The sequence below is a fragment of the Muntiacus reevesi genome, chromosome X (genome assembly GCF_963930625.1).
Source record: "Muntiacus reevesi chromosome X, mMunRee1.1, whole genome shotgun sequence".
Taxonomy (NCBI): domain Eukaryota; kingdom Metazoa; phylum Chordata; class Mammalia; order Artiodactyla; family Cervidae; genus Muntiacus; species Muntiacus reevesi.
The window spans coordinates 31,216,212-31,241,486 of NC_089271.1; the positions used below are offsets into that span (position 1 = coordinate 31,216,212).

Sequence of the window (25,275 nt, forward strand, 5' to 3'; positions counted from 1 at the left end):
ATGTATGGTCTCCTAGATAATGAGTGAGCTGTAACAAGTCAATCTGGCTTTTCATTCTCTACTTGCATCAACATAGACAGTAATGTCTGTTTTACTCTATGACATTTAATAGAGGTGAGTCTTGCCATCATGGCACTCATGAATTCGGTGATTAATGATGGTCTCAGAAGTTATGCCTCAGGAATGCCAAGAGACTACTGCATTTTCTCCTGTTTGCAAGTTACTTTTGAGTAAGCTATGCAAATATATTAGGGCGAAACATTTTGGTGAAATAGAAATATGCAGATGTGCCACTGAAGCATGTGTTTGGGCAAGTCACTTAACATCTTTGTGGTCGACAAATGCCCATCTAGTCAAAGCTATGGTTTATCCAGTAGTCATGTATCAATGTGAGAGCTGTACCATAAAGAAAGCTGAGTGCCGAAGAACTGATGCTTTTGAACTGTGGTGTTGGAGAAGACTCTTGAGAGTCCCTTGGACTGCAAGGAGATCCAACGAGTCCTAAAGGAAATCAGTCCTGAATATTCATTGGAAGGACTGATGCTGAAGCTGAAGCTCTAATACTTTGGCCACCTGATACAAAGAACTGACTCACTGTAAAAGATCCCAAGGCTGGGAAAGATTTAAGGCAGGAGAAGGGGACGACAAAGGATGAGATGGTTGGATGGCATCACCGACTTGATGGACATGAGTTTGAGCAAGCTTCGGGAATTGGTGATGGACAGGGAAGCCTGGTAAGCTGCAGTCCATGGGATCACAAAGAATCGGACACGACTGAATGACTGAACTGAACTGATAAAATAATGAAGCAGGATAAAATCACTAAGGTATTTTCAAGCTCTAAAGAATCCTTCATTATTAATTATTAACTACCTATAATAGTTTGGATTATTAGTGAGCAAGTATTTATTGTTCTTTCCTGTTCACTGTAGGAGGAGAATACTTCCCCATTCTATTGATGTCAGGTTTGCTGTTGCCAATGGAATGTGAGCAGCTTCATACAATTATATTCCATACATGCTCTTAGGAGATTGGGCTTGGTTCATGCTCTGGTGATGTGTCATGAGAAGAGTATGCCACTGGTCCTTCATCTAAAGCCCAGAATAAAGACATGCTGAGGAAACACATATCCTGGGGCATAGCCCAGCTCACCTATCACTTGAAACAGCTGTCCAGCCACACTCAGCCTAAGTCAGCCAAAGCACAGGCAATCTAAAGATCCATAAGCATGAGAAAAAAGTCTTGTTTTAAGTTATAGAGTTTTAGGGGTAATTTGTATCACCATATTACGGCAATAGCTGACTGACATATTATCATAACTGGCTAATACCTGAAAATATACTAATGCCTTCTTACTGGTTTAAAGGTATTTTGTTTTAACCACAAGTATGACTTATTTAAAAAATCATAGATTTTTGTTGAGAACCCAACATGAATGATGCACATTTGTCTATTTAAGAAAATATAGCCTCGATTTATGACAGAAATACAAATCAAAACTACATTAAGTACCACCTCACATGAGTCCAAATACCACCAATAAAAAGTCTACAATAACAAAATCTTGAGAGGATGTGGAAAAAAGGGAAACTTCCTACACTGCTGGTGGGAATGTAAATTGGTACAGCCACTATGGAGAATAGTATGGAGGTTCCTTATAAAGCTAAAAATATAACTACCATATGATCCAGAAATCCCACTCCTAGGCATATATCCAGAAAAAAGCTCTAATTAAAAAAGATGCACACATCTCAATGTTCACAGAAACACTCTTTACAATAGCAGAGACATGGAAACAATCTAAAGGTTCATCAACAGATGAACAGATAAAGAAGATGTGGTATATATACACAATGGAATACTACTCAGCAGTAAAAAGGAATGATATAATATCATTTGCAGAACATGGCTTGACCTAGAGATTGGCATATTAAGTGAAATACGTTATACAGAGAAAGATGAATATATGATATTACTTATATCTGGAATCTAAAATATGACATAAATAAAATAAGCTTACTTACAAAGCAGAAACAGACTCACAGACATAGAAAACAAACTTACGGTCACCAAAGGGCAAAGAGGGTTGGGGGAGGATAAATGAGGGGTTTTGGATTAGCAGATACAAACTACTACATATAAAACAGATAAACAACAAGGGCAGAATGTATAGCACAGAGAAATATATTCAACATACTGTAGTAAACCATCATGGAATGGAATATGAAAAAGAATACATATATATATGTGTGCATGTGTGTATATATATAACTTAATTATTTGCTGTACATCAGAAACTAGCACAACATTGTAAATCAACTCTATACTAATTTGAAGAAAGAACATATAGCTTCTAATAGATAAGGATTCAAAAATCTATCAATATATGGGCTTGGTGGGAGATAAATTCCTGACTACCACTACCACTCCAAAAAATGGAACCCAAACTGCAGCTATTTATATTTCTTAACCCCTAGCAATTAGAACCTAGTTATATGACTGAAGCATGCCTTATTATAAAAGTTGGCAATTTATGGCCCTCCAGCAAAATTTGACCTACTGCCTGTCTTTATAAATAAAGTTTTATTAGAATAAACCATGCCCATTTGTATATGTATTGTCTAGGGTTTCTTTCACCCTTCAACAGCAGAGTTGAGTAGTTACAACAGAAATTATATGACCTGCAAACACTGAAATATTCACTAATTGACCCTTCAGAGGGGGAAAAAAAAACAACTCCTGCTTTATCTGGCAATTCTATAAGCAAACTTAATTCTAAAATTAGTGACACAAAAACAAGTAATGATTTTGATACTTTTGGGAAGTGATAGTTGCAACTGCTATAGAAGGGCAATGATATCTCTGGTGTACCAGTGGACCACGGCTATGATAACAGTTTATGATTCAGATTTGTCTTGTAGTTTGATGCTTGGTGTGTTTCTGGGTACGTGTATCAGGCTTCCTTGACAATTTCTACCCATATTTACATCTGGATTCCAGGCCTTTCCATCGATTCTATGAGTTACCTGATACTCTTCTAAATATATAATTCTACCTAAGGCGATCGGAGTTTCTTTCTGTTAGTTGTAACTCAGAACCTTGAACGGTTCATTGACCTTGCTTTATTCCTGACTCAGAGTAAGATGTTCCTTTCCCACTCCCCAGGGATCTTGTTCTTACCCTCCAGCATTGCTTGTATCTATCAACCTGTAATTTATTGGCTGTTTGTCCATTTTCTCTCTAGCACTGGGAGGTTCTTCAAATCAGGGACTGAATTTAAATCAGCTCTCTATGGTGCTCAGGAAAATGTGAGAGCATATAAGAAAGAATTAACAGGCATGAAGACTGTCAGAGCCAGGAGACCATTACGTTTATCATCAAAATTGCCGAGCTTGACTGAGTCATTATATAGAAGCAATACACTAAACACTTGACATACACTGTATCATTTAATCCTCATAACAACTCTATGACTTAGTAAATATTTTTGTCCCATTTTATAGATAAGGGAATTGTGGAGGATAAAGGTTAGGGAGCTTGCTCAAGGACATAGAGCTAGTCAGCAGCAAAGCCAGGATATCAAAGCAAGTTGAACTCTAGGGTCTGTACTCACACATAATAACTTAAAACAGTTTTACCCAAGACTAGACTACAGTCACATGAAATTTAGCAGCTCCTGACCAATTCCTAGAGAAGTTCAATTAGAGTAAAATGAAGATACTTTTCTGGCACCTGGATAAGTAAAGAGTGAGGCTACTGGGGTTAGTGACACTCCATCGTTTGCCAGACATAGGAAAGAGCCCACCCAGATCTGGGGTGAGAATTCAGCTTACTCTCTCTGTAGAATGGCATTAGAGGATCTGCGTCTTTTCAATTCTATGGTTGAAGGTGAACTGAAAGGTAAAGAGCCGCATGACTGTCAGAAGCAAATACGTAGCTCAGTGACAAAAGACGACCGAAAGTGGGGGAGAAGACTCAGAAAGCAGAAAGTCTCACCTCAGCCTTCCTGCAAGAGTGGTCAGTGCCTACAGAAGCACATAGCCACTGCCTACCCAAGAACCCTGAAAGTTCTTAGACAATAGTGTTGGTGGCCTGGATGGCTGGAAGAAAACCCTGAGAGAAGACAATAGAGACGCAAACATCCCCAATGTGGAATGAGCACCCTAAAAGAGAGTGACGAAACTGACCTCATCAAGTAACTTGCAGAAGTTCATTTTGACTTAGTATGCGATACTGAGAGGTATATCATGATGGAATGATAAATTTGTCTTTTGCAGTATACACATAGGACTGCTGAGTTTCTTTCCCTTTTTATCAAGAATGGCTATGGATACCCTGGAACCAGCTGTTTTCCAGTAAGTTGAGATAAAACTATTAGACAGTCCAGGGGAAAATATTCTCAGGCTTCCTGGTGGGGGATTCAGTTCTGATACACTGAACATCCACTTCATGCTTAGTACTACTATCTTAGTCCTGAACATATCACATAAAATAAAGCATATCTCTGTCTTTCAGAAGCTTGTGCAGGAGACATAAAAGTAAAAAAAGATATTGCTCTATAGTAAATTCTAGGAAAAGGTCACTTTGGAGCAGGGGCATCCCAGGTGGTACTAGTGGTAAAGAACCTGCCTGTCAATGCAGGAGATGTAAGAGACATGGGTTCGATCCCTGGGTTGGATAGATCCCCTGGAGGAGGACTTGGCAAACCACTCCAGTATTCTTGCCTGGGGAATTCCATGGAGAGAGGCACCTGGCAGGCTATAGTCCATAGGGTCGCAAAGAGTTGGACACAACTGAAGTGATTTAGCATGCACCCTCTCTACAGGTAGCCACTGAGTCTGGCAACATTTGCAAATATATAAATTGTATGCTGATATTATATTATACTAATGTTAAAATGGTATCTAAGTTTCCAAGATAAACTAATATTTTTAGGGTTTTAAGAAGGAAATAAAATTTGACACGAGACTTGAAGGCAGGTAGGCCAGAGGGGGCAGAAGACATTTGGAAATCTTTAAATCAAATTAATACTGCTAAAGCAGAATTCATTGGAGTTGTAGGCAAGCAGGAGTTGATACACAGTGAGGTTGACCACATGAGCAGGGATCATGCGAAAGCCTTTTGTTCCAAATTAATGAATCTAGACTTTATTCTAAAAGGAATGAGGTGATAGCACTTAAGTTCTTACATTTCAGAAAAACAATTCTGAATGAAAGATAATTGGGAGCAAAGAAGGCATGATCATTGGAAACACTGAGATTTATGCTAGAAGTATTGATTTAGGAATCTAATGTAGTAAATTAAGAATAAAAAATGAAGTAAAGACATCAAGAAATGGACAGATAATGAGAGATATTAAGGAGATTACTTGTAATTATTAAAATGATTTTATTTCCTCCAAGAATAATGAAGAATACAGCCTTGAAACAACTCTTTGAAAGAAACTGCTTTAAGCCATTACAATTTTATCATGTTTCACCTAAAACTGGAAGAGGAAACAACACCTTCTTGTGGTCTGAGGCTAAGAAATCTATGTGAATTTTAAAAATTTGGTCAACAATTAGATATTTTAATTAAGGAAGCATGAAAAATTAATAATTTTAAATCAAATTCTTTGAGACAAAAAAGTAGGGAGATGTAAAATGTAAAAGATCACCTTCAAAACAGAAACAACACATGAAAGTCAACTTCGTGTTGCTAGCTTATATTTCCAATATATTAATGTAAGTATATCAAACTATTTTAAATCTATAGGATACAGAGTTGACCAAAAGTATACAAAGTATACTGCACAATTATTTAAACCACCTCAATTCAATGACCAAATCGGTTTTGGCATGACCTGAAATTTTTGAGGATATTATAGTGTTCTAACATGATGCTAACTTAAGTTCTGAAAAATTTGTTGAATTCAGCTCATTAGTTTCAGCTATACCACCATTCGTTCTGATTCCACTTACCTTTTTCCAGTGATAGTGATACATCTCCCTCTCTTCCTCCCTCTCTCTTTTTTCATGAAGAGCATGGACATGAAATCTAGAATTCCTAGGAGATAGGTATAATTGTTTCCTTTAGTAAAAGAAAGCGGTACCTACCCTTGTCGGTCCTTGTACATTTTGTTCACTCTTTCCCATTGGAAGTCGAGCCTGGAGAGAGCTTCCTGTAGCCTTGCCTTTTCCGGGGGTGTGGCGCTTTGCAATGCTGCTGCCTTCTTATTGTGAATGACATCAATCCGACCTGAGATTTGTTGCAGGTTGTCTTTTATATTCTGCAATATTGAAATTTTAAAGCAAGTCAGAAATGATTCAGTTGTCTATGGAAAGAGAAGAAAGGAAATGTATCAAAACCCAGAGTAACTCACAGTCTTGCATTTTTCATTTTCTGACTTTTAAAAGTCATTAGCCTTGAAGCCCACTGATTTCAACATGCCAAATCTGAATGGGTAATTCAGTCTTCATCTTGATACTGGCAATCACTCCCTCTTTGCTAAAACTCTATCTTTGTTTGGCTTCTGTAACCTGAATTCTTCTGTTTTTTTCTTACACCTTCTTGTCCATGGCTTCTCAGTCTCCTTTGCAAAATCTTTCTCCTCTTACTAATCTCTTAATATTGGAGTGCTCTAGCATAGATATTTCCTCATCTATCTATGTTACCTCCTGTTCGGTCATGTGACTTTAAATAATCTCGATATTGCAATGCTCAAAATTCTCCAAGCTAGGCCTCAAATAGTACATGAACCAAAAACTCTCAGATATTCAAGATGGATTTAGAAAAGGCAGAGGAACCAGAGATCAAACTGTCAACATCCATTGGATCACAGAAAAAGCAAGAGGATTCCAGGAAAACATTTACTTCTGCTTCATTGACTACACTAAAGCCTTTGACTGTGTGGATCACAACAAACTGTGGAAAATTCTTAAAGAGATTGGAATATTGGACCATGTTATCTGACTCCTGTGAAACCTGTATGCAGGTCAAGAAGGCAATAGTTAGATACAGACATGAAACAACAGACTGGTTCCAACTTGGGAAAGGGGTATGTCAAGGCTGAATAGTGTCACCCTGTTATTTAAGTTACATGCAGAGTACATCATGCGAGATTTTGGGCTGGATGAAGCACCAGCTGGAATCAGAATGGCCAGGAGAAATATCAATAACCTCAGATATACAGATAAAACCAATCTTATGGCAGAAAACGAAGAGGAACCAAAAAGCCTCTTGTTGCTGGCTTAAAAGTCGACATTCAGAAAAGTAACAATATGGCATTTGGTCCCATCATTTCATGGCAAATATATGGGGAAACAATGGAAACAGTGACAAACTTTATTTTCTTGGACTTCAAAATCACTACAGACAGTGACTGCATCCATGAAACTAAGGGGTGCGATGGGGAAGGAGATGGGAGGGAGGTTCAAAAGGGAGGTGATATATGTATACCTATGGCTGATTCTTGTTGAGGTTTGATAGAAAACAACAAAATTACATATGGCAATTATCCTTCAATAAAAAAAATTAATTAAATTTAAAAAAGACCCCTGCTCCTTGGAAGGAAAGCTATGACAAACCTAGACAGCATACTAAAAAGTAGACACACTACTTTGCTGAAAAAGGTCTGTATAGTCAAAGCTATGGATTTTCCAGTAGTTATGTATGGATGTGAGAGCTGGAGCATAAAGAAGGCTGAGCACTGAAGAATTGATATTTTTGAACTGTGGTGTTGGAGAAGACTCTTGACAGTCCCTTGAACTGCAAGGAGATCCAACCAGTCAATCCTAAATGAAATCAACCCTGAATCTTCATTGGAAAGACTGATGCTGAAGCTGAAGCTCCAATCCTTGGGCCACCTAATGTGAAGAGCTGACTCAGTGGAAATGACCCTGATGCTGGGGAAGACTGAAGGCAGGAGGAGAAGGGGACAACAGAGGACAAAATGGTTGGATGGCATCACCAACTCAATGGACATGAGTTTGAGTAGGCTCCAGGAGACGGTGATGGACAGGGAAGCCTGGCGTGCTGCAGTCAATGGGGTTGCAAAGAGTCAGGCATGACTGAGTAACTGAACAATAAACATGACAATGACTCCCCAGCTTACATCTCCAGCCATGACCTCAACTCTGAAATCCATACTCATATTTCCAACAACTTTCTTGATGCTTGGATGTCTCAGGAGCATCTCATACTTAACATAGCCCCAACCACATTCTGAACAGCATCCCCTTATCCTTCTCTTCCCATTATTTTCCTCATTTCAGTAAATGACATATCAATTAACAGTTATTCAGGTTAACAACCTTGGAATCCTCCTTGATCCTTCTTTGTTAATCTCTATATTCATATTACTGGATGATCCTATAGACTCTACTTCCAAGAACATGTTCAGAATTTGACATCTTCTCATCATCTCCCTTGTTATAAGTCTGATATAAGCTACCCTTGTCTCTCACCTGGATTATTCCAATTCCTACCTAAATGACCCTCCTCATCAATTCTTGACCCTTTCCCATCAATTCTCCACACAATAGCCAAAGAAATTTGTATGAAACACAAATAAAATCATATTACTTCACTTCTCAAATGCTCCTTATCAAATTTATTGTTTGTCCACGAGGCACAACTTGTGAGACGTTGGTTCCCTGAAAAGGGATTAAACTCGGGCCTGAGAGGTGAAAGTACCGAGTCCTAGGCACTGGACCAGGGAAGTCCCAAACCCAGAATCTTCATCAGGGCCTACAAAGTTCTGCACAACTTGGTTGTATGCTGCCTGCCATTCCAGTCTTACTTTTTCCTTAGTCTCCTTCAGAAAGTGAAAGTCGCTCAGTCATGTCCGACTCTTGGTGACCGCATGGACTATACAGTCCATGGAATTCTCCAGGCCAGAATACTGGAGTGGGTAGCCTTTCCCTTCTACAGGGGATCTTCCCAACCCAGGAATTGAACCCAGGTCTCCTGCACTGCAGGTGGATTCTTTACCAGCCTAGCCACCAGGGAAGCCCTCCTTCTGGTGCACACCATTTCAGACTCATTTGCCTCTTTGTGTTCCTCAAACAGGCTGAATGTACTCTTGCTTTGAGGTTTCTGCATTTGCTGTTCTTTCTACCAAAAATACTTCTCCCCTCCAAGAAACTTAGATGACTGTTTTCCTTACTTCTTTTTCATATCAAAAGAGCCTTCTCTACCTTTCCATTTTAAGTAGCGGCTCTGAGTGCTCTGTTTCCCTTGTATGTTCATTTTCCTTCATGGCCTTTATGATTAAATGAGATTACCTATCTACTCATTTCTCTGTATCACTAGACTAGACCCTCTGAGTGCAGGGTTTCCAGAGCTCAGACACATGCCTGGCATATTGTATGTACCCAGTGCATTTGTGTTGAATAAGTTCAAGTATCACAAAAATCAACTCCATAATTTTTAAACACAGATTATATTTAAGGGGAAAAAAACACAATGTCATTATATAATAATTTTTAAAAAATATATCAGTGTTCAAAAAATGCCAAAATCGTCCATATTTGTCTAGACTTGCAAGTATGAATCTGGTTATTTTCCTTATCTGAATTGTCAAAGACAAGTCAATTGAGTAAACATTTATTAAGTTCTTTTATGTATAAGGATCAATATGGAGAAAGCAAAGGTAGGTTTACCTGTTTTGAGTAAGTTTTGAATTGATCTTATTGAGGTGGTAAGCGAGGGTGTGGTTTGGAAAACTGAAGGAAACAGTTATAGTGTAGAAATCCCCACTAAATGTTCAGAAATTATTTGATGAATGATCTAAATGGTACCAAATGTTTTTTCAAAGCTCAGAAAAGGAATGAATTATATATGTGGTCAGAAGCCAAGGAAAGGGCTCATGAAGGAAGTAAGATTTGCGGTAGATATACATAGCTGAGTAGCTGAAGTGGGAAGGATGTCAGACTTAGTAGCTAATATACATGCAAAGACAGGAAACATGAGCAGTCATATCTGACTTTTCAGAAACATATAGGATCAAGGAAGATGGGTCCGGAAATAGCAGCTGGAGATGATTAATAATGTGCTTTAAAAATACTGCATGTAATTCAGTAGACAGTGAGGAACTGTTTCACAAACACACACACACATACATGAATTTCAAATATATACAAAAGCAGAAAAAAAAAAGAAAACAGTACAAATAGCCCCTATGTATCTATCATCCACTGCCAACACTTATAAAACCATGGGCAACACTGTTTCACTGTATATGTCCATTCATTCACCTCCTCAACCATATTATTTTGAATAAATTGATATAATATTTTATACACTTATCCAAAAAATCTTCAGCATGTTTCCAATATACATAATTCTTTTCAAGGAATGCACACATAGCACTGTATTCTACACCTCAAAACTTAAAATATTATTAATGTAATCAAAAATCTAGTCAACCTTCATATTTGAGTTGAATTGAGAAAGGTATTTAGGAAGGAAACTTGGCAGAAGTCAGTGACTGTATTGAGTGAAGAGGAAGAATGACTCTAGCTCCCAGGTTTCTGGCCTGAGCACCTGAATGAATACTGGTATCTGAGTAAGAGGACTGCAGATGGATGAACAGGTTCTGTGTGTACATGCTTTTGTGTGTATATGTGTGTGTGTATGATGACAATGAAAAGCCTTTGGGTCATCAGGCTATAGGTATTCAATAGGCAGCTGGCATCAGATTTTGAGAAGAGGAAATGAGATGATAAATACAGTTGGGTCATATATCTTCTCCCATTTGCACAGGTTCTAGGCTTTCTGAGGAAGGAACACTGGCATCTGGGATAAAGGATCATTGAACAGCAAATATACCTTGGAGCTGAAATTAGTGTATTATTCCAGGGATACCCAGAAGCTTCATTGGATTCCTTTGCTTACATCCCAACCTACCTTCTGAGGATAACAGACAGAGACCTGCTCCCCTCTCTGGAGAGGAGAGCAAATGTCTCTCTCTGTTTCTCTATCTTCACCCCCTCTCTCCCTTCTGACACCCAAGTCCCTCCATACCTCTCTTTCTGTTTCTATCAGACATGCCAACTCCCTTATATAAGCTCTGATGTTTCTGATACTGGGTTTTGTCTCTTGTACTGTAACCCATAGATGCACAGGTAAACATCTGGCCCTCACCTCACGTCTCATGGGCATTTGGGGCATGAGGATGAGTGCCAAGATGCTCTTGAGTAATCACTTGTGCCTTCTCTGATCCGGAGATCACATGCTTTCCGTCAGGATAAATAAAGTAGACCCTTGAATAACATGGGGGTTAATCCATGTATACTTTAGAGTTGGCCCTCAATATCCAAGGTTGTTCAGCATCTGTGGAGTTGTCCAATGACAGATTGCATAGTTCTGTAGTCAAAGTGAAAGTTCTGGTTGCTCAGTTGTGTGTGACTCTTTGCAACCCCAAGAACTATAGCCCGCCAGGCTCCTCTGTCCATGGAATTTTTCAGGCAAGAATACTGGAGTGGGTAGTCTTTCCCTTCTCCAGGGAATCTTCCTGACCCAGGGATGAAACCTGGGTCTCCTGCATTGCAGGCAGATTTGTCTACTGTCTGAGCCACGAGGGAAGCTCAGTTCTATAGTATTTTCTATGGAAAACATCTAAGTCAACCCAAGAAGTTCAAACCCACGCTGTTCAAGAGTCAACTGTTGAAACATAAAAACTGAACAAGTGTCAATAAAATGAATATGTTGGTCAACTCGCAGGCAAAATTGGGGAGGATCTCAACCATGTCTGAAATGAAGGCAAGGCTAGACAGGGAATGCCTGTTGCTGAGCCTGCGCCTTCCCAGTCAGACTGGTGGAATTTGCTTCAGGGTCTGCCCTCACAACTGTGGTGCATGAGGACTTGCCTTGGGGGAAGATGAATCTACAGAAGCTGGTGAGGATATAGACAATGTCACTTGTAAGGGGAAAGTCAGTGCTCACCTTGAGACCCTAAGGAAAACAGTTGTGTTGTCAGGTCTGCTAGTCATCTAGACATGATGGTTATGGGTGGTGTGAATGAATTTCAGAGAGAGGGTGGGTGGGGAAGAGGGAGAGATAATTTATACAATTCCCCAATGTTGTCTTCAAGTCCATGAATACCTTGTGATTAGAAGGTTTCAAGTTTTTGTTGTTGTTGTTGTTAAGCAAGGCAATTTAACTCTCTGGTCAGGATATTTATTTGAGAGACCAAGGATTACCAGATGAGGGAAAGGAAGGCATGCCAACACAGAAAATAGCCTGTGGCATTACTCTTCTGGGAAAATGTAGGATATAACTGTTCTGCCTGTGAGAATGGCTAGTCAGTGGAATAGAGTAGGTATTGTTTAATTGTAGGAAAGATGGGAAAACTGCTCAGAAATGTTAGAGTAAAAGCATGAAATTTTGCCTAAGGATGAGCCTTTGTGGAAGCAGAGGTGGAGATGAATATGTCCAAAGAGCAGATCTCATCAGACCTTGGAGAAGAACCAGAAGAGTAATGTATGTATTTTAAAACCAAAGGAAGTAGAGTCTGAAGTCAGGCAGGTTGATTCCTCCAGTTCCATTCTTCTTTCTCAAGATTACTTTGGCTATTCGAGGTTTTTTGTATTTCCATACAAATTGTGAAATTATTTGTTCTAGTTCTGTGAAAAATACCGTTGGTAGCTTGATAGGGATTGCATTGAATCTATAGATTGCTTTGGGTAGAATAGCCATTTTGACAATATTGATTCTTCCAATCCATGAACACGGTATGTTTCTCCAACTGTTTGTGTCCTCTTTGATTTCTTTCATCAGTGTTTTATAGTTTTCTATGTATAGGTCTTTTGTTTCTTCAGGTAGATATACTCCTAAGTATTTTATTCTTTTTGTTGCAATGGTGAATGGTATTGTTTCCTTAATTTCTCTTTCTGTTTTTTCATTGTTAGTGTATAGGAATGCAAGGGATTTCTGTGTGTTAATTTTATATCCTGCAACTTTACTATATTCATTAATTAGCTCTAGTAATTTTCTGGAAGAGTCTTTAGGATTTTCTATGTAGAGGATCATGTCATCTGCAAACAACGAGAGTTTCACTTCTTCTTTTCCTATCTGGATTCCTTTTATGTCTTTTTCTGCTCTGATTGCTGTGGCCAAAACTTCCAACACTATGTTGAATAGTAGTGGTGAGAGTGGGCATCCTTGTCGTGTTCCTGATTTCAGAGGAAATGCTTTCAATTTTTCACCATTGAGGGTGATGCTTGCTGTGGGTTTGTCATATATAGCTTTTATTATGTTGAGGTATGTTCCTTCTATTCCTGCTTTCTGGAGAGTTTTCATCATAAATGAGTGTTGAATTTTGTCAAAGGCTTTCTCTGCATCTATTGAGATAATCATATGGTTTTTATCTTCCAATTTGTTAATGTGGTGTATTACATTGATTGATTTGCGGATATTAAAGAATCCTTGCATTCCTGGGATAAAGCCCACTTGGTCATGGTGTATGATTTTTTTAATATGTTGTTGGATTCTGTTTGCTAGAATTTTGTTAAGGATTTTTGCATCTATGTTCATCAGTGATATTGGCCTGTAGTTTTCTTTTTTTGTGGCATCTTTGTCTGGTTTTGGAATTAGGGTGATGGTGGCCTCATAGAATGAGTTTGGAAGTTTACCTTCTGCAATTTTCTGGAAGAGTTTGAGTAAGATAGGTGTTAGCTCTTCTCTAAATTTTTGGTAGAATTCAGCTGTGAAGCCATCTGGTCCTGGGCTTTTGTTTGCTGGAAGATTTCTGATTACAGTTTCGATTTCCTTGCTTGTGATGGCTCTGTTAAGATCTTCTATTTCTTCCTGGTTCAGTTTTGGAAAGTTATACTTTTCTAAGAATTTATCCATTTCATCCAAGTTGTCCATTTTATTGGCATAGAGCTGCTGGTAGTAGTCTCTTATGATCCTTTGTATTTCAGTGTTGTCTGTTGTGATCTCACCCTTTTCATTTCTTATTTTGTTAATTTGGTTCTTCTCTCTTTGTTTCTTAATGAGTCTTGCTAATGGTTTGTCAATTTTGTTTATTTTTTCAAAAAACCAGCTTTTATCTTTGTTGATTTTTGCTATGGTCTCTTTAGTTTCTTTTGCATTTATTTCTGCCCTAATTTTTAAGATTTCTTTCCTTCTGCTAACCCTGGGGTTCTTCATTTCTTCCTTCTCTAATTGCTTTAGGTGTAGAGTTAGGTTATTTATTTGGCTTTTTTCTTGTTTCTTGATGTGCGCCTGTAATGCTATGACAGTATGGTACTGGCACAAAGACAGAAATATAGATCAATGGAACAGAATAGAAAGCCCAGAGATAAATCCACGAACCTATGGACACCTCATCTTTGACAAAGGAGGCAAGGATATACAATGGAAAAAAGACAATCTCTTTAACAAGTGGTGCTGGGAAAACTGGTCAACCACTTGTAAAAGAATGAAACTAGAACACTTCCTAACACCATACACAAAAATAAACTCAAAATGGATTAAAGATCTAAATGTAAGACCAGAAACTATAAAACTACTAGAGGAGAACATACGCAAAACACTCTCTGACATGAATCACAGCAAGATCTTCTATGACCCACCTCCCAGAATATTGGAAATAAAAGCAAAAATAAACAAATGGGACCTAATGAAAATTAAAAGCTTTTGCACAACAAAGGAAACTATAAGTAAGGTGAAAAGACAGCCCTCAGATTGGGAGAAAATAATAACAAATGAGGAAACAGACAAAGGATTAATCTCAAAAATATACAAGCAACTCCTGAAGCTCAATTCCAGAAAAATAAACGACCCAATCAAAAAATGGGCCAAAGAACTAAACAGACATTTCTCCAAAGAAGACATACAGATGGCTAACAAACACATGAAAAGATGATCAACATCACTCATCATCAGAGAAATGCAAATCAAAACCACAATGAGGTACCATTACACGCCAGTCAGGATGGCTGCTATCCAAAAGTCTACAAGCAATAAATGCTGGAGAGGGTGTGGAGAAAAGGGAACCCTCTTACACTGTTGGTGGGAATGCAAACTAGTATAGCCACTATGGAGAACAGTGTGGAGATTTCTTAAAAAACTGGAAATAGAACTGCCATATGACCCAGCAATACCACTTCTGGGCATACACACTGAGGAATCCAGATCTGAAAGAGACACATGCACCCCAATGTTCATCGCAGCACTGTTTATAATAGCCAGGACATGGAAGCAACCTAGATGCCCATCAGCAGATGAATGGATAAGGAAGCTGTGGTACATATACACCATGGAATACTACTCAGCCATTAAAAAGAATTCATTTGAACCAGTTCTAATGAGATGGACGAAACTGGAGCCCATTATACAGAGTGAAGTAAGCCAGAAAGATAAAGAACATTACAGTATACTAACACATATATACGGAATTTAGATAGATGGTAGCGATAACCCTATATGCAAAACAGAAAAAGAGACACAGAAGTACAGAACAGACTTTTGAACTCTGGGGGAGAACGTGAGGGTGGGATGTCTTGAAAGAACAGCATGTATATTATCTATGGTAAAACAGACCACCAGCCCAGGTGCGATGCATGAGTCAAGTGCTCGGGCCTGGTGCACTGGGAGGACCCTGAGGAGTCGGGTGGAGAGGGAGGTGGGAGGGGGGATCGGGATGGGGAATACGTGTAACTATATGGCTGATTCATGTCAATGTATGACAAAACCCACTGAAATGTTGTGAAGTGATTGGCGTCCAACTAATAAAATAATATTTAAAAAAACAAAACAAAAAAAAAAATATAGTTTCTTACCTCCTTGGTGAGACTTACAAAAAAAATAAAAAATAAAACCAAAGGAAGATCACTACAAAATTGAAAATAACCTAGTACGACACTACGGTTTGCTTTATTTCACATAAGACACTTCTTTATGGAGGAAAAGTTTAATAAAAGGAAAACAGATACTATAACAAAAATGTTTAAAAGACAGGATGGATCTCGGATATGTTACCAATGCCTTATAGGTCACTGCACTCAAGAAAGCCTCTTACATTCTTTCTTTCTTTTATTCACCTGGTAAAATTTCACTCTGAGCCTAGAGTCTTGGGTGGAATATTTAGGTCTACCCTACTAGCTGGATTGGGGCTTCGCAGATGGTACAGTAGGAAAGAATCCACGTGTAAATGCAGGAGATGCAAAAGATATGGGTTCAATCCTTGGGTCAGGAAGATTCCCTGGAAGAGGACATGGCAACCCACTGCAGTATTCCTTCCTGGAGAATCCCACGGACAGAGGAGCCTGGCAGGCTACGGTCCATGGGTCGCACACATGCACACACTAGCTAGATTAGGTCAGGTGCCAGGAACATGCGCCAACATGACTTTCTGTGCTGCTTGTGTTAACTCTACTGACCCATTGACCTTCCTCAATGCTTGCACTGGCTAGACTCTGGCTGATGTGAGTCACAGACTCCAGGTTCGTGTGGCTGCCAGCCCAAGGGCAAAAATCCAGAACTCTGATACGTTCTCCACTTGATACCAAGCATTCAGCTCACTGATAGGCTGAGTACTGAAATTCACACTGGGGCAACCAGCTCCATCTGTCTGCATGTTGGGATCCCAGACACTTACAATGAATAACTGTCATTTCCTACGGGGGTAAAATCGAAGAGAAGGGTGGGAGTATCTTCCTTACTGGTCTAAAAGAAATTCTTTTATGGTTTGGATGTGGGGTGTGTGAGAGAGAATATATATTCTCTTTCAGATGATTTGACCTTGCAAAGCTTCCTGATTTTTAATCCAAATCTCTGGAGAGCTCCCAACTCTCTGGGAAGTGGTAGAATTGCTCAGAATCGAGTTGTGAGCAGTTTTAGCAATGCAGGGCAGCACATTGCCAAAGCAGGAAAACTTTCTATCTTAAATGAGAAAAGCAAAAAGCAAAAACTGGGGCAGTAGATGTCATACTCCCTGGATATCTAGATAATAGCTCCTTGGTGCATTCTTGCAGAATGCTGTCAAAATTGGCTGGAGTCCAGGAAATCCTTTTTAAAGTCCCTACACATACTCTTGTCCCTGAGGCACTGAACACAGAAAAAAAGTGGTATATGCACCAAAGAAAATTCTGTAGCAGTTTCCACAGTTTAAAGTCAGAGATGAGATCTTTTATAGCTTTTTACTATTTTGGTTTGTCTAGAAATAAGTGATCTTTATAGTTTCTGACCCTCTAAAAAGGAAACCATAGTCTCTGTAGTTGCTATGGAGATAGAAAAATCCCTAGGATCACTATAGAGTATATTATTTCCATTTCTCTCCCAGAATAGTTCCTTGTCTTACCTGAAATATGATGGCAAAACGAAGAAGTACCCACTTACTAGTTAACTTCTTTCTTGATGTTGACATGCCCCTATGAAATGACCTCCCTGCTCCCAATTTCAATTCGATGAGACGTTTATTTGTTAGACACACTTCCTGGAAATGGAAATTTCAATGTCTGGAAGGCACTCATACATGAGTCTATAATATTTAAGTCCTTAATATTTCAAAATAGTATCCTTGCCACTCTGGTTCCTAGAATCAAGTAAGTTAAGTGAGATCCTTATTTACACATTTTTAATAGAGAAAATTTTGATCGGGAAGTAACTTTCACAATTAAAAGTAGAAGCCTGAATATGTAAAATAAGGAAAAACAGAAGACAGTGAATTATACGACTGTAATTCACATTTCTAGGTGAAAAGCATGTTGTTTAAATAAGAGCTCATTGGTAACACAGCCACCATAATATAGGCCTCAGCTTGAGATAAAATGATATTTAGAAATGTGGGTCTCAATTTAAGAAGAGAATACAATTGGAATCTATAAGTGTCTTTAATGAGATAAAAAACAGAAACTAGAGACTACAGACAACTGATCTAGGAAACCAAACAAGGGACCTATTTGCCAACTAATCAGGCTGAGATAAAGGCCTCAAGTAACTCCTAATTTAATGAGGTTCTGTTCTCTATCATAATGGGCACATTTCTGAATGTTGGTTTTTCTTCCATTTAGTATAAAGGGACAACTGCTTCCTTGCTGTCAGAATGTTTCATTACAAAGCATGCCTTTTCCCACGTAAATGTTAGATCTATTTATATGAATGTCAAACAAGATACTAAGAAACTGGCCGAGGCTAGAGCAGGAGACAGTGAGAGCTGATAAACTGAACATATTAGCAATCGTTTCTGACGACGACAAACTGAAACAAGAATTTAGTGAATTTTTCATGGGTTGTCTTACAAGTTGTTTCATGTTTACTCTGAAAAGCGTCTGTATGATTTCTATTTCTAAAAGTGCCATTTGAAATTCATATTGCTGCCGTGACTTCCATGTAGTCATGAAAACAAATGGGCATTTCACACATAAACAACAGAGAATTCAGTTCAGCACTTGCACAAACTTTGGCACACAATCAAAAAATGAGAATGTCTGTAACATGTAGGTATGCTTAGTCCTGTTTTCTACCAAGAAGTAAGTTCAAACACAGCTTCATGAGTTTAAAACTCTGAGGAAAGGTTTGAAATAATTGTTCGATCGTAGGATGTGTATACAAACAGTAATCTGAAATTTTGCCTTCTATTTTAAGGTTTGTAATAAAATATTTATAAATTATTTATAAAATATTTACTTCAAGTTTTGTTAGTGTTCCTTTAGTAAGACTGCTTCCATAAGAAAAGAAAAACTACTTTAAAATTGAAATAATACAGTTTCAGATATATAACACAATAAGTAAAATATAAGATAATATGAAATTGATTGTTGAGTGTATCTTCCCTGAAAAGTGACTTATGTATTTCATTTATATTCTGGCTTGAAGTGTATTGAATTTAATTTACAAATTATAAAATTGCTTTCTAGTGATTCTTCATCTTTTACATCTCAGAATGACTTAATGTGAGCAGATGGCTATAAAACACCTGTGATTCACATTTTGTTTTTTTACTATATTTACTTCCTGAGGAAAATCTCTATTTGGTTCACTAATAGCTTCTTGTTCGCATCTTTTTCCTGCCTCTGCAGCATTCAGCCCTGTTAACTATAGCCTTCACCACACAGCTCTGGCTTCTGTACTCTTAGCAAGTTCTGCTAGGCCTCAGGTTTCTTTCCACTTCTCTGAGAGCTGCAGGTCTGTCTTCATTCATTAACTCAACAAATATCTGTTGAAAATCTGCCATGTGCCTGATACAGTCTATATACTGGTAATACAACAGTGAACCAGAAAGTCAAAGTCCTCCTTTTTCTGTTAGCCCATAAGCACTTTGCTGTAGCTTTTAGCAGAGCCAATCATTCAATGGTTGAGTCCCTACATGTGCCAATGCCCCACTATTGGGCCCTAGGAGCAGGGATTCTATGACACCATCTTGACATCCTGCCTCTCCTGTGGTCCATTTCCACCAATAAGATCCATTTGTGTCCAAATGATATTTAGATCATGGGAGTGGCTGAGGCTATCTACAGAGGCGGGGTTATAGGAAAGAGTGCTGGAAAGGGGACATCAGAAAAACCCATATTTTGTGAGCAAGTGTGGAAGAGTGATTCCTACATTTTTATCTCTAACTGCGAAGACCTCTTGAACTTAACTTATTCTATATATCCAAGAGATATTCAATATATTTCTTGATGTCCACATGGAAGTCTAATAAACACCTTAAACTTAACACATCAAAACCAAACTTATACTCAACCTTGTACCCTTCCTTAATTGTATTGCAATTTCCCACATGCTATAGTTAATGGCAGCTCCACTGTCTCAGCTGCTCATGCCAAAATTCTTAGTGTTATCCTTGAATCTTCTCTCGACCAACCCACATGCAATTGGCCACCAAATCCTATGAACTCTATACCTTGAGAATGTATTCAGAATTAGAAGCTCTCAGCACTCTGAACCAAACCATTAGGTCCAGCTTGGATAGTTCAGAATACAGGTATAATAACAGGGCTTTCCTAATAGGGTTGTTGTGGTAACAAGTTCTCATAGCAAAATATTTAGAATGTGTCCTGGCACATAATAAATAAGTGGTAGCTACTAGTATTGTCCAAATGTCATTTATATTCAAAGCATGAATATTTCAAAGACTTTCTTCTCAATAAAATTATTCTCAGTTTCTGCTGTCTATATTGATTTTTTTGTTGTTATTTAGCCACTAAGTTGTGTCTGACTCTTTGTGACCCCATGGACTGTAGCCTGCCAGGCTCCTCTGTCCATGCGGTTTCCTAGGCAAGAATATTGGAGTGGGTTGCCATTTTGTTCTCCAGGGGATATTCCTGACCCAGGGATCAAACCCATGTCTCCTGCATTGGCAGGCAAGAGTTCTTTACCACTAAGCCACCTGGGAAGTCCACATGGGTTTTCTACTTTTCACAAATTGAGTAACACTCATGCCTTATACTAGGTATTTTGGCTGTATTATGTCTTTCCTACTTTTATTACTTTCTAACTTGTTTGTATAAGTCTGACCTGTGTATTCAATTAACGTTACAAATTACCAGAGCACAGACACCATATTTTCCATTTCTCTTTTAGAGAGTTAAACACAGTATTCAGGCCTCACTATATATATGTTCATTTGAAGTGAACAGCTTAGTTGAAGCTCTGAATCTTAACTTGCTTATGAAAATCAATTTGAATGGAACCACTGAAACTTTAAGGTTTGTTACATTGTTCTTGGACCATTGTGGACACACATTCAGGCCTGAACAGATGTTGTGAGTAATTGGGATGTCTCCCTGTTTATTCTGTTTTACTTTTATTGGTTATTTAGCTGTTAAGAGTATACAGTTGAATAACAATCTCTCTGTATTCCTAAGTTTCTCCATGGTTACCTCACAGTACCTGAGATATTAAACAATAGACAGAGTCCTTTTAGAATTATGCCTAGTTTCCCTGATGCCACAGAGCACCAAATCGTTCCTCAAAGACGACAATTCTAGTCCATTAGTACCAACTAAGCAGAAAGTGATTTTGTAAGTCCTTTTGTGATAGGTACATTTTGCATTAAGTTGCACACATTGTCAAAATCTTTTTAGAAAATAATATCTTGAAAGAAAAATTGGTTCTTGCTCATGGTAAAGGAGAGCTGCATAGAAGCAAATGCTTTTCTCATCATTAAAAATTAGACATATGACATTCTATGTTTCCAAAATTTTTAGCACCAGGACGTGCTTTTAAGTCTTGTGTAACTGAGCAAAGGAAGGGTAGATAGCTTTTACAGAAAAACACTCTATGGCAATACAGTAATCCAAGGAAACGTGAAAACCAATTACTTCTGAGGGACGGGATTGGAAAATATGAACAGGATGCTCTTCTTTCTTCTTTTCACTTTATACTCCTTTATCCTATTTAGATATGCAATCATGAGCATCTTATTAATTTGATAAAGAACAAAAAATCCAGTATGTGTGATCAAGCAAGTTCATAGATAACAGTTATTCAAGATGGAATGTAATTATATTTGTACAAATTAATACAAATGCCAGTACACTATTTGGGAAAAATAGGAAACAGATTTGGCAATACTTTGCCCATTTTATAAATGGTTAATATTTTTGATATTGGGAGAACATGCTTTCTATCATAGTATTTTATATTGGGATAGAAAAGCAAAACCATTGTTTCATATAATTGTTCTGAATCTAAATGTACAAATTTAAGGAAACCAACAAACAGCAAAACAACACATGTTATATGAGAGGGATCTTAACTCTTAACGTCCTTTCATTATGTTTTTTAAACTCCAGACATTTCTCTAATGGTGAGAACATCCTTTAATGTTTTGCCTCAGGTTTGGAAAATTCAATGTGGGAATTGGTAATAATTGGTATCCATTAATTAATTATGTGTAATTTACAACACAAAGTTCTTGATTTTTTCCTTGACTGTTTAACTATATGCACTAGAGTTCAGAAATAAGCAGATGTGGGTAAAAGTCATTGTAGTAGATTGAACTATATGCAATTGTCAAGGTTTGAATACTTTTACCCACATAATGCCAATTTATAAAGTTTAGTTTAATTTTATCAAAGGATCAACATGCTCATGATTACCATTTTAAGCAAGAAAATGGATACAGATCAGATTATTTTAATGACAAAAGAAAAAAAAAGCATAAATTTCAAAATTGCAAAGAAAAAAGAAAAACATTATTCATTAAACCATCCTTCACTTAGAGCTTCAATGCTTTTAAATAGTTTAAGTAATAATTCTGAACTCAGAACAAGGATTCTAAATTACTGAAATAGGATTAGGAAAAAAATGAATTCAGCATATTTCATTGAAAACAAAACTCCACATATAACAACAACAAAAAACAACCTAAAAAATAGCATCCTATTCTTGGTAAAAGCCATGTAGCATGGGAACTTGGAACAGCTTAGAGTTTGCATCTTCAAAATTAAATATTAAAAAAAATATTCATTTGGACCTAAAATTAATATGAGATTGAAAAGTTTTACCTGTGAATAAGTAACACTTAGCTTTGGAAATATAGTAAATATTATTGAAAGTAAATAAGATTCTTAACCAAAGTTTCTGTTGAAAGCAAATGTTTTTAGCTATGTGCATTCTTCTCGTAAACTGTATTTTTTTTTTTTACAGTTAGGCTACTTGCCAAATCTGGAAATAACTTCATGTATATTTTATGTTACTGTTAATATTTTATTTAAAGCTTGTTTTTTTACTTATAAATATGCAATCTTATGTTTTAACACATCATTAAAGGCAATTTTTAAGGAGTATCTACTTGAAAATTTAATTTACAATAATTTTTCAGATTTTAGATATATGATGAAGTAATATGGGTTTTATAAAACTTAAAATTTATATAATCATTTACAAGAATTATTTACAAGAAGTTTTCTGCATAATCCTACATGATTTCACTCCATCTTCACAATATCACTGTTGAGGAGGCTGTGGCAGGTATTATTATTGCTCTAATTTCAATGTTAAAAACATTGAGACTTGGAATTTTATATGATGTACCCAGGACACTGGGGTGGTATGGGGAGGGAGGTGGATGGGAGGTTTAAGAGGGATAGGACATATGTATACCTATGGCTGATTCATGTTGATGTATGGCAGAAACCACCACAATATTGTAAAGTAATTATCCTCCAATTAATAAAAATAAAATAAAATCCACCCTTTCTCTGGCTCTCCTTGGTTTTTGAAAAACCAAGAATGGTTATAATGCAATAGTGAAATAAAAGTAGTCATTCATAAAGAACAAGAAAGATTCAGTGTCTAAATTTAATTCTTTAATATTCAAATCCAGTTCCCTTGCAACCTCTCAAGTCTACTGTTTACTATAACCATATAATGCGAGCCAAGGTTTCTTGCCACATGCTTTCATAAATGATTGGTATAAAATTCAATGTGTACAAACCTAGAGTGTATTTCTCCATGCTGGTATATATGCTTTAGTTTGTTAGAATTCACATGTCTGGACAGTTTAACTCAATGAGTTTGGACATAATGTTGCTGTTGTTCACTTGTCATGTCTGACTCTTTGTGGCCCCATGGACTGCGGCATGCCAGGCTCCTATCCTCCACTATCTCCTAGAGTTTGCTCAGATTCATGTCCATTGAGTCTGTGATGCTATCTAACCATCTCATCCTCTGCCACCCTCTTCTCCTTTTGTCTCCAATTTTTCCCAGCATCAGGGTCTTTTCCAATGAGTCGGCTCTTTGCATCAGGTGGCCAAAATATTGGCACTTCAGCTTCAGTATCAGTACTTCCAATGAATATTCAGGGTTGATTTCATTTAGTATTGGCTAGTTTGATCTCATAATGTTAAGGAGGTTAATTTTGTTTCTTTTTTTGAAAAAAAAAAAATCTTGTCACTAGGAGGTTGATTAATGCTCTGTCCTCTTCAATCACAGACTTTATATCTGGATTTAACAGACTATCATCCATTCATTTGTTCATTAAACAGATAGATATCCATCGAGTGCCTATTAAGTGTTAGGTACTGTACCCCCCGATGACTCAGTGGTAAAGAATCTGCCTGCCAATGTAGGAGATGCAGGTTCGATCTCTGGGCTGGGAAGACCCCTGGAGAAGGAAGTGGCACTCCACTCCAGTATTCTTGCCTGAGAAATCCCATGGACAGAGGAGCCTGGAGGGCTACAGTTGAGGGGGTTGTAAAGAATCAGACATGACAGTGACTAAACAATGACTGTACTAGGAGTTGCAGATACAGTGGTGAACAAGAAAAACAAGATTTTTTTTTTTCCTAGTGGTTATGATTATGATGGATATCAGTTACCATAGGGAACAGGTCAAAAGGAGTAAATGGCTCAATTGCACAGCATGCCAAATGGTAAAAATTGTATCTTTTGCAGTTGTTGATTCAATATCACTGTCTTAATAAATGTAACACTGCAGTTAAATGTATATACATACACAAATGCAAGTATATGTGTTTTTAGAGTTATAAAACCATGCATGATTGTTTTCACATTTTAAGAAGGGGGAAATAAGAGCTTTAGGTGGTTTTAGATAACAAAAATGCCTTGAGACCCTTTGTAACTTGCCTAACAGAAGCACACACAACTTTCATTTCTAAGGAAAAAGGATTAGAGAAACCCATTAGTAGCTATTGTGACAGCAGTCATTGGGGAGTGTATCTATCTTAAAATTGAGAAAGAGAAATTGGAGCACCAAAGACTCAAACTCCAGTTCATTTTCACTCTCTGGAATTTGTCTTTATCCAACAGATGAAGGCAACATCCTATATAAATCTAATCCTTATCCATTTCATGTCCCATCTAGCTACGAGGCACTACATTAATGACATACCAAATTGGGAAGGGTGTTCAATCAAAAGGGATTAAAGTACTTATTAATTAAATTTTTCTGAGCTTTAAAAGAAAATTTTTAAAAGTTTTATTTATTGACGCTATGGTAAGTTGCCCTTTCTATTATTTTCCCTGCATTGTTTATGGTCCATATGTGAAAAACTGTTCCTAAATACAAGGACATATTTTGGTTGAAACATTTTCCATAGGAAGATAGTGTCCTTCCATAAGTAATAAATCAGTAGTCATATATCATGGATCAAAAAAAAAAAAAAAGACATCATAGTTGGTCAAAGAATAGCTTCAATAGTTGATGAATGAAAGAAAAGCCTCCATACAACTTAATTGCAACCTCAAAACTTCTACCAACCTCATGAATTGTAAGTTCTAATGTAGATGCTTCTGACTTCCAGAATTTATTAGATGGGGATTATCAAAATAGTCTTTCTAGGAGAATGGGAAGAGGCAGAGTGAGTCCTCAAGGTACAT

At 37.5% G+C, this 25,275-nt stretch overlaps 1 protein-coding gene across 2 annotated transcripts in view; it reads right to left on the minus strand.

Moving 5' to 3' along the window:
- DMD (dystrophin) overlaps window positions 1–25,275 on the minus strand; it is a 2,163,935-nt gene that overhangs the window by 1,200,671 nt on the left and 937,989 nt on the right. For both annotated transcript variants that reach the window (XM_065915496.1, XM_065915495.1), the window contains one exon: window positions 6,096–6,268. In XM_065915496.1, the coding sequence (XP_065771568.1) occupies window positions 6,096–6,268 (173 nt within the window). The remainder of the gene's footprint in view (window positions 1–6,095; window positions 6,269–25,275) is intronic.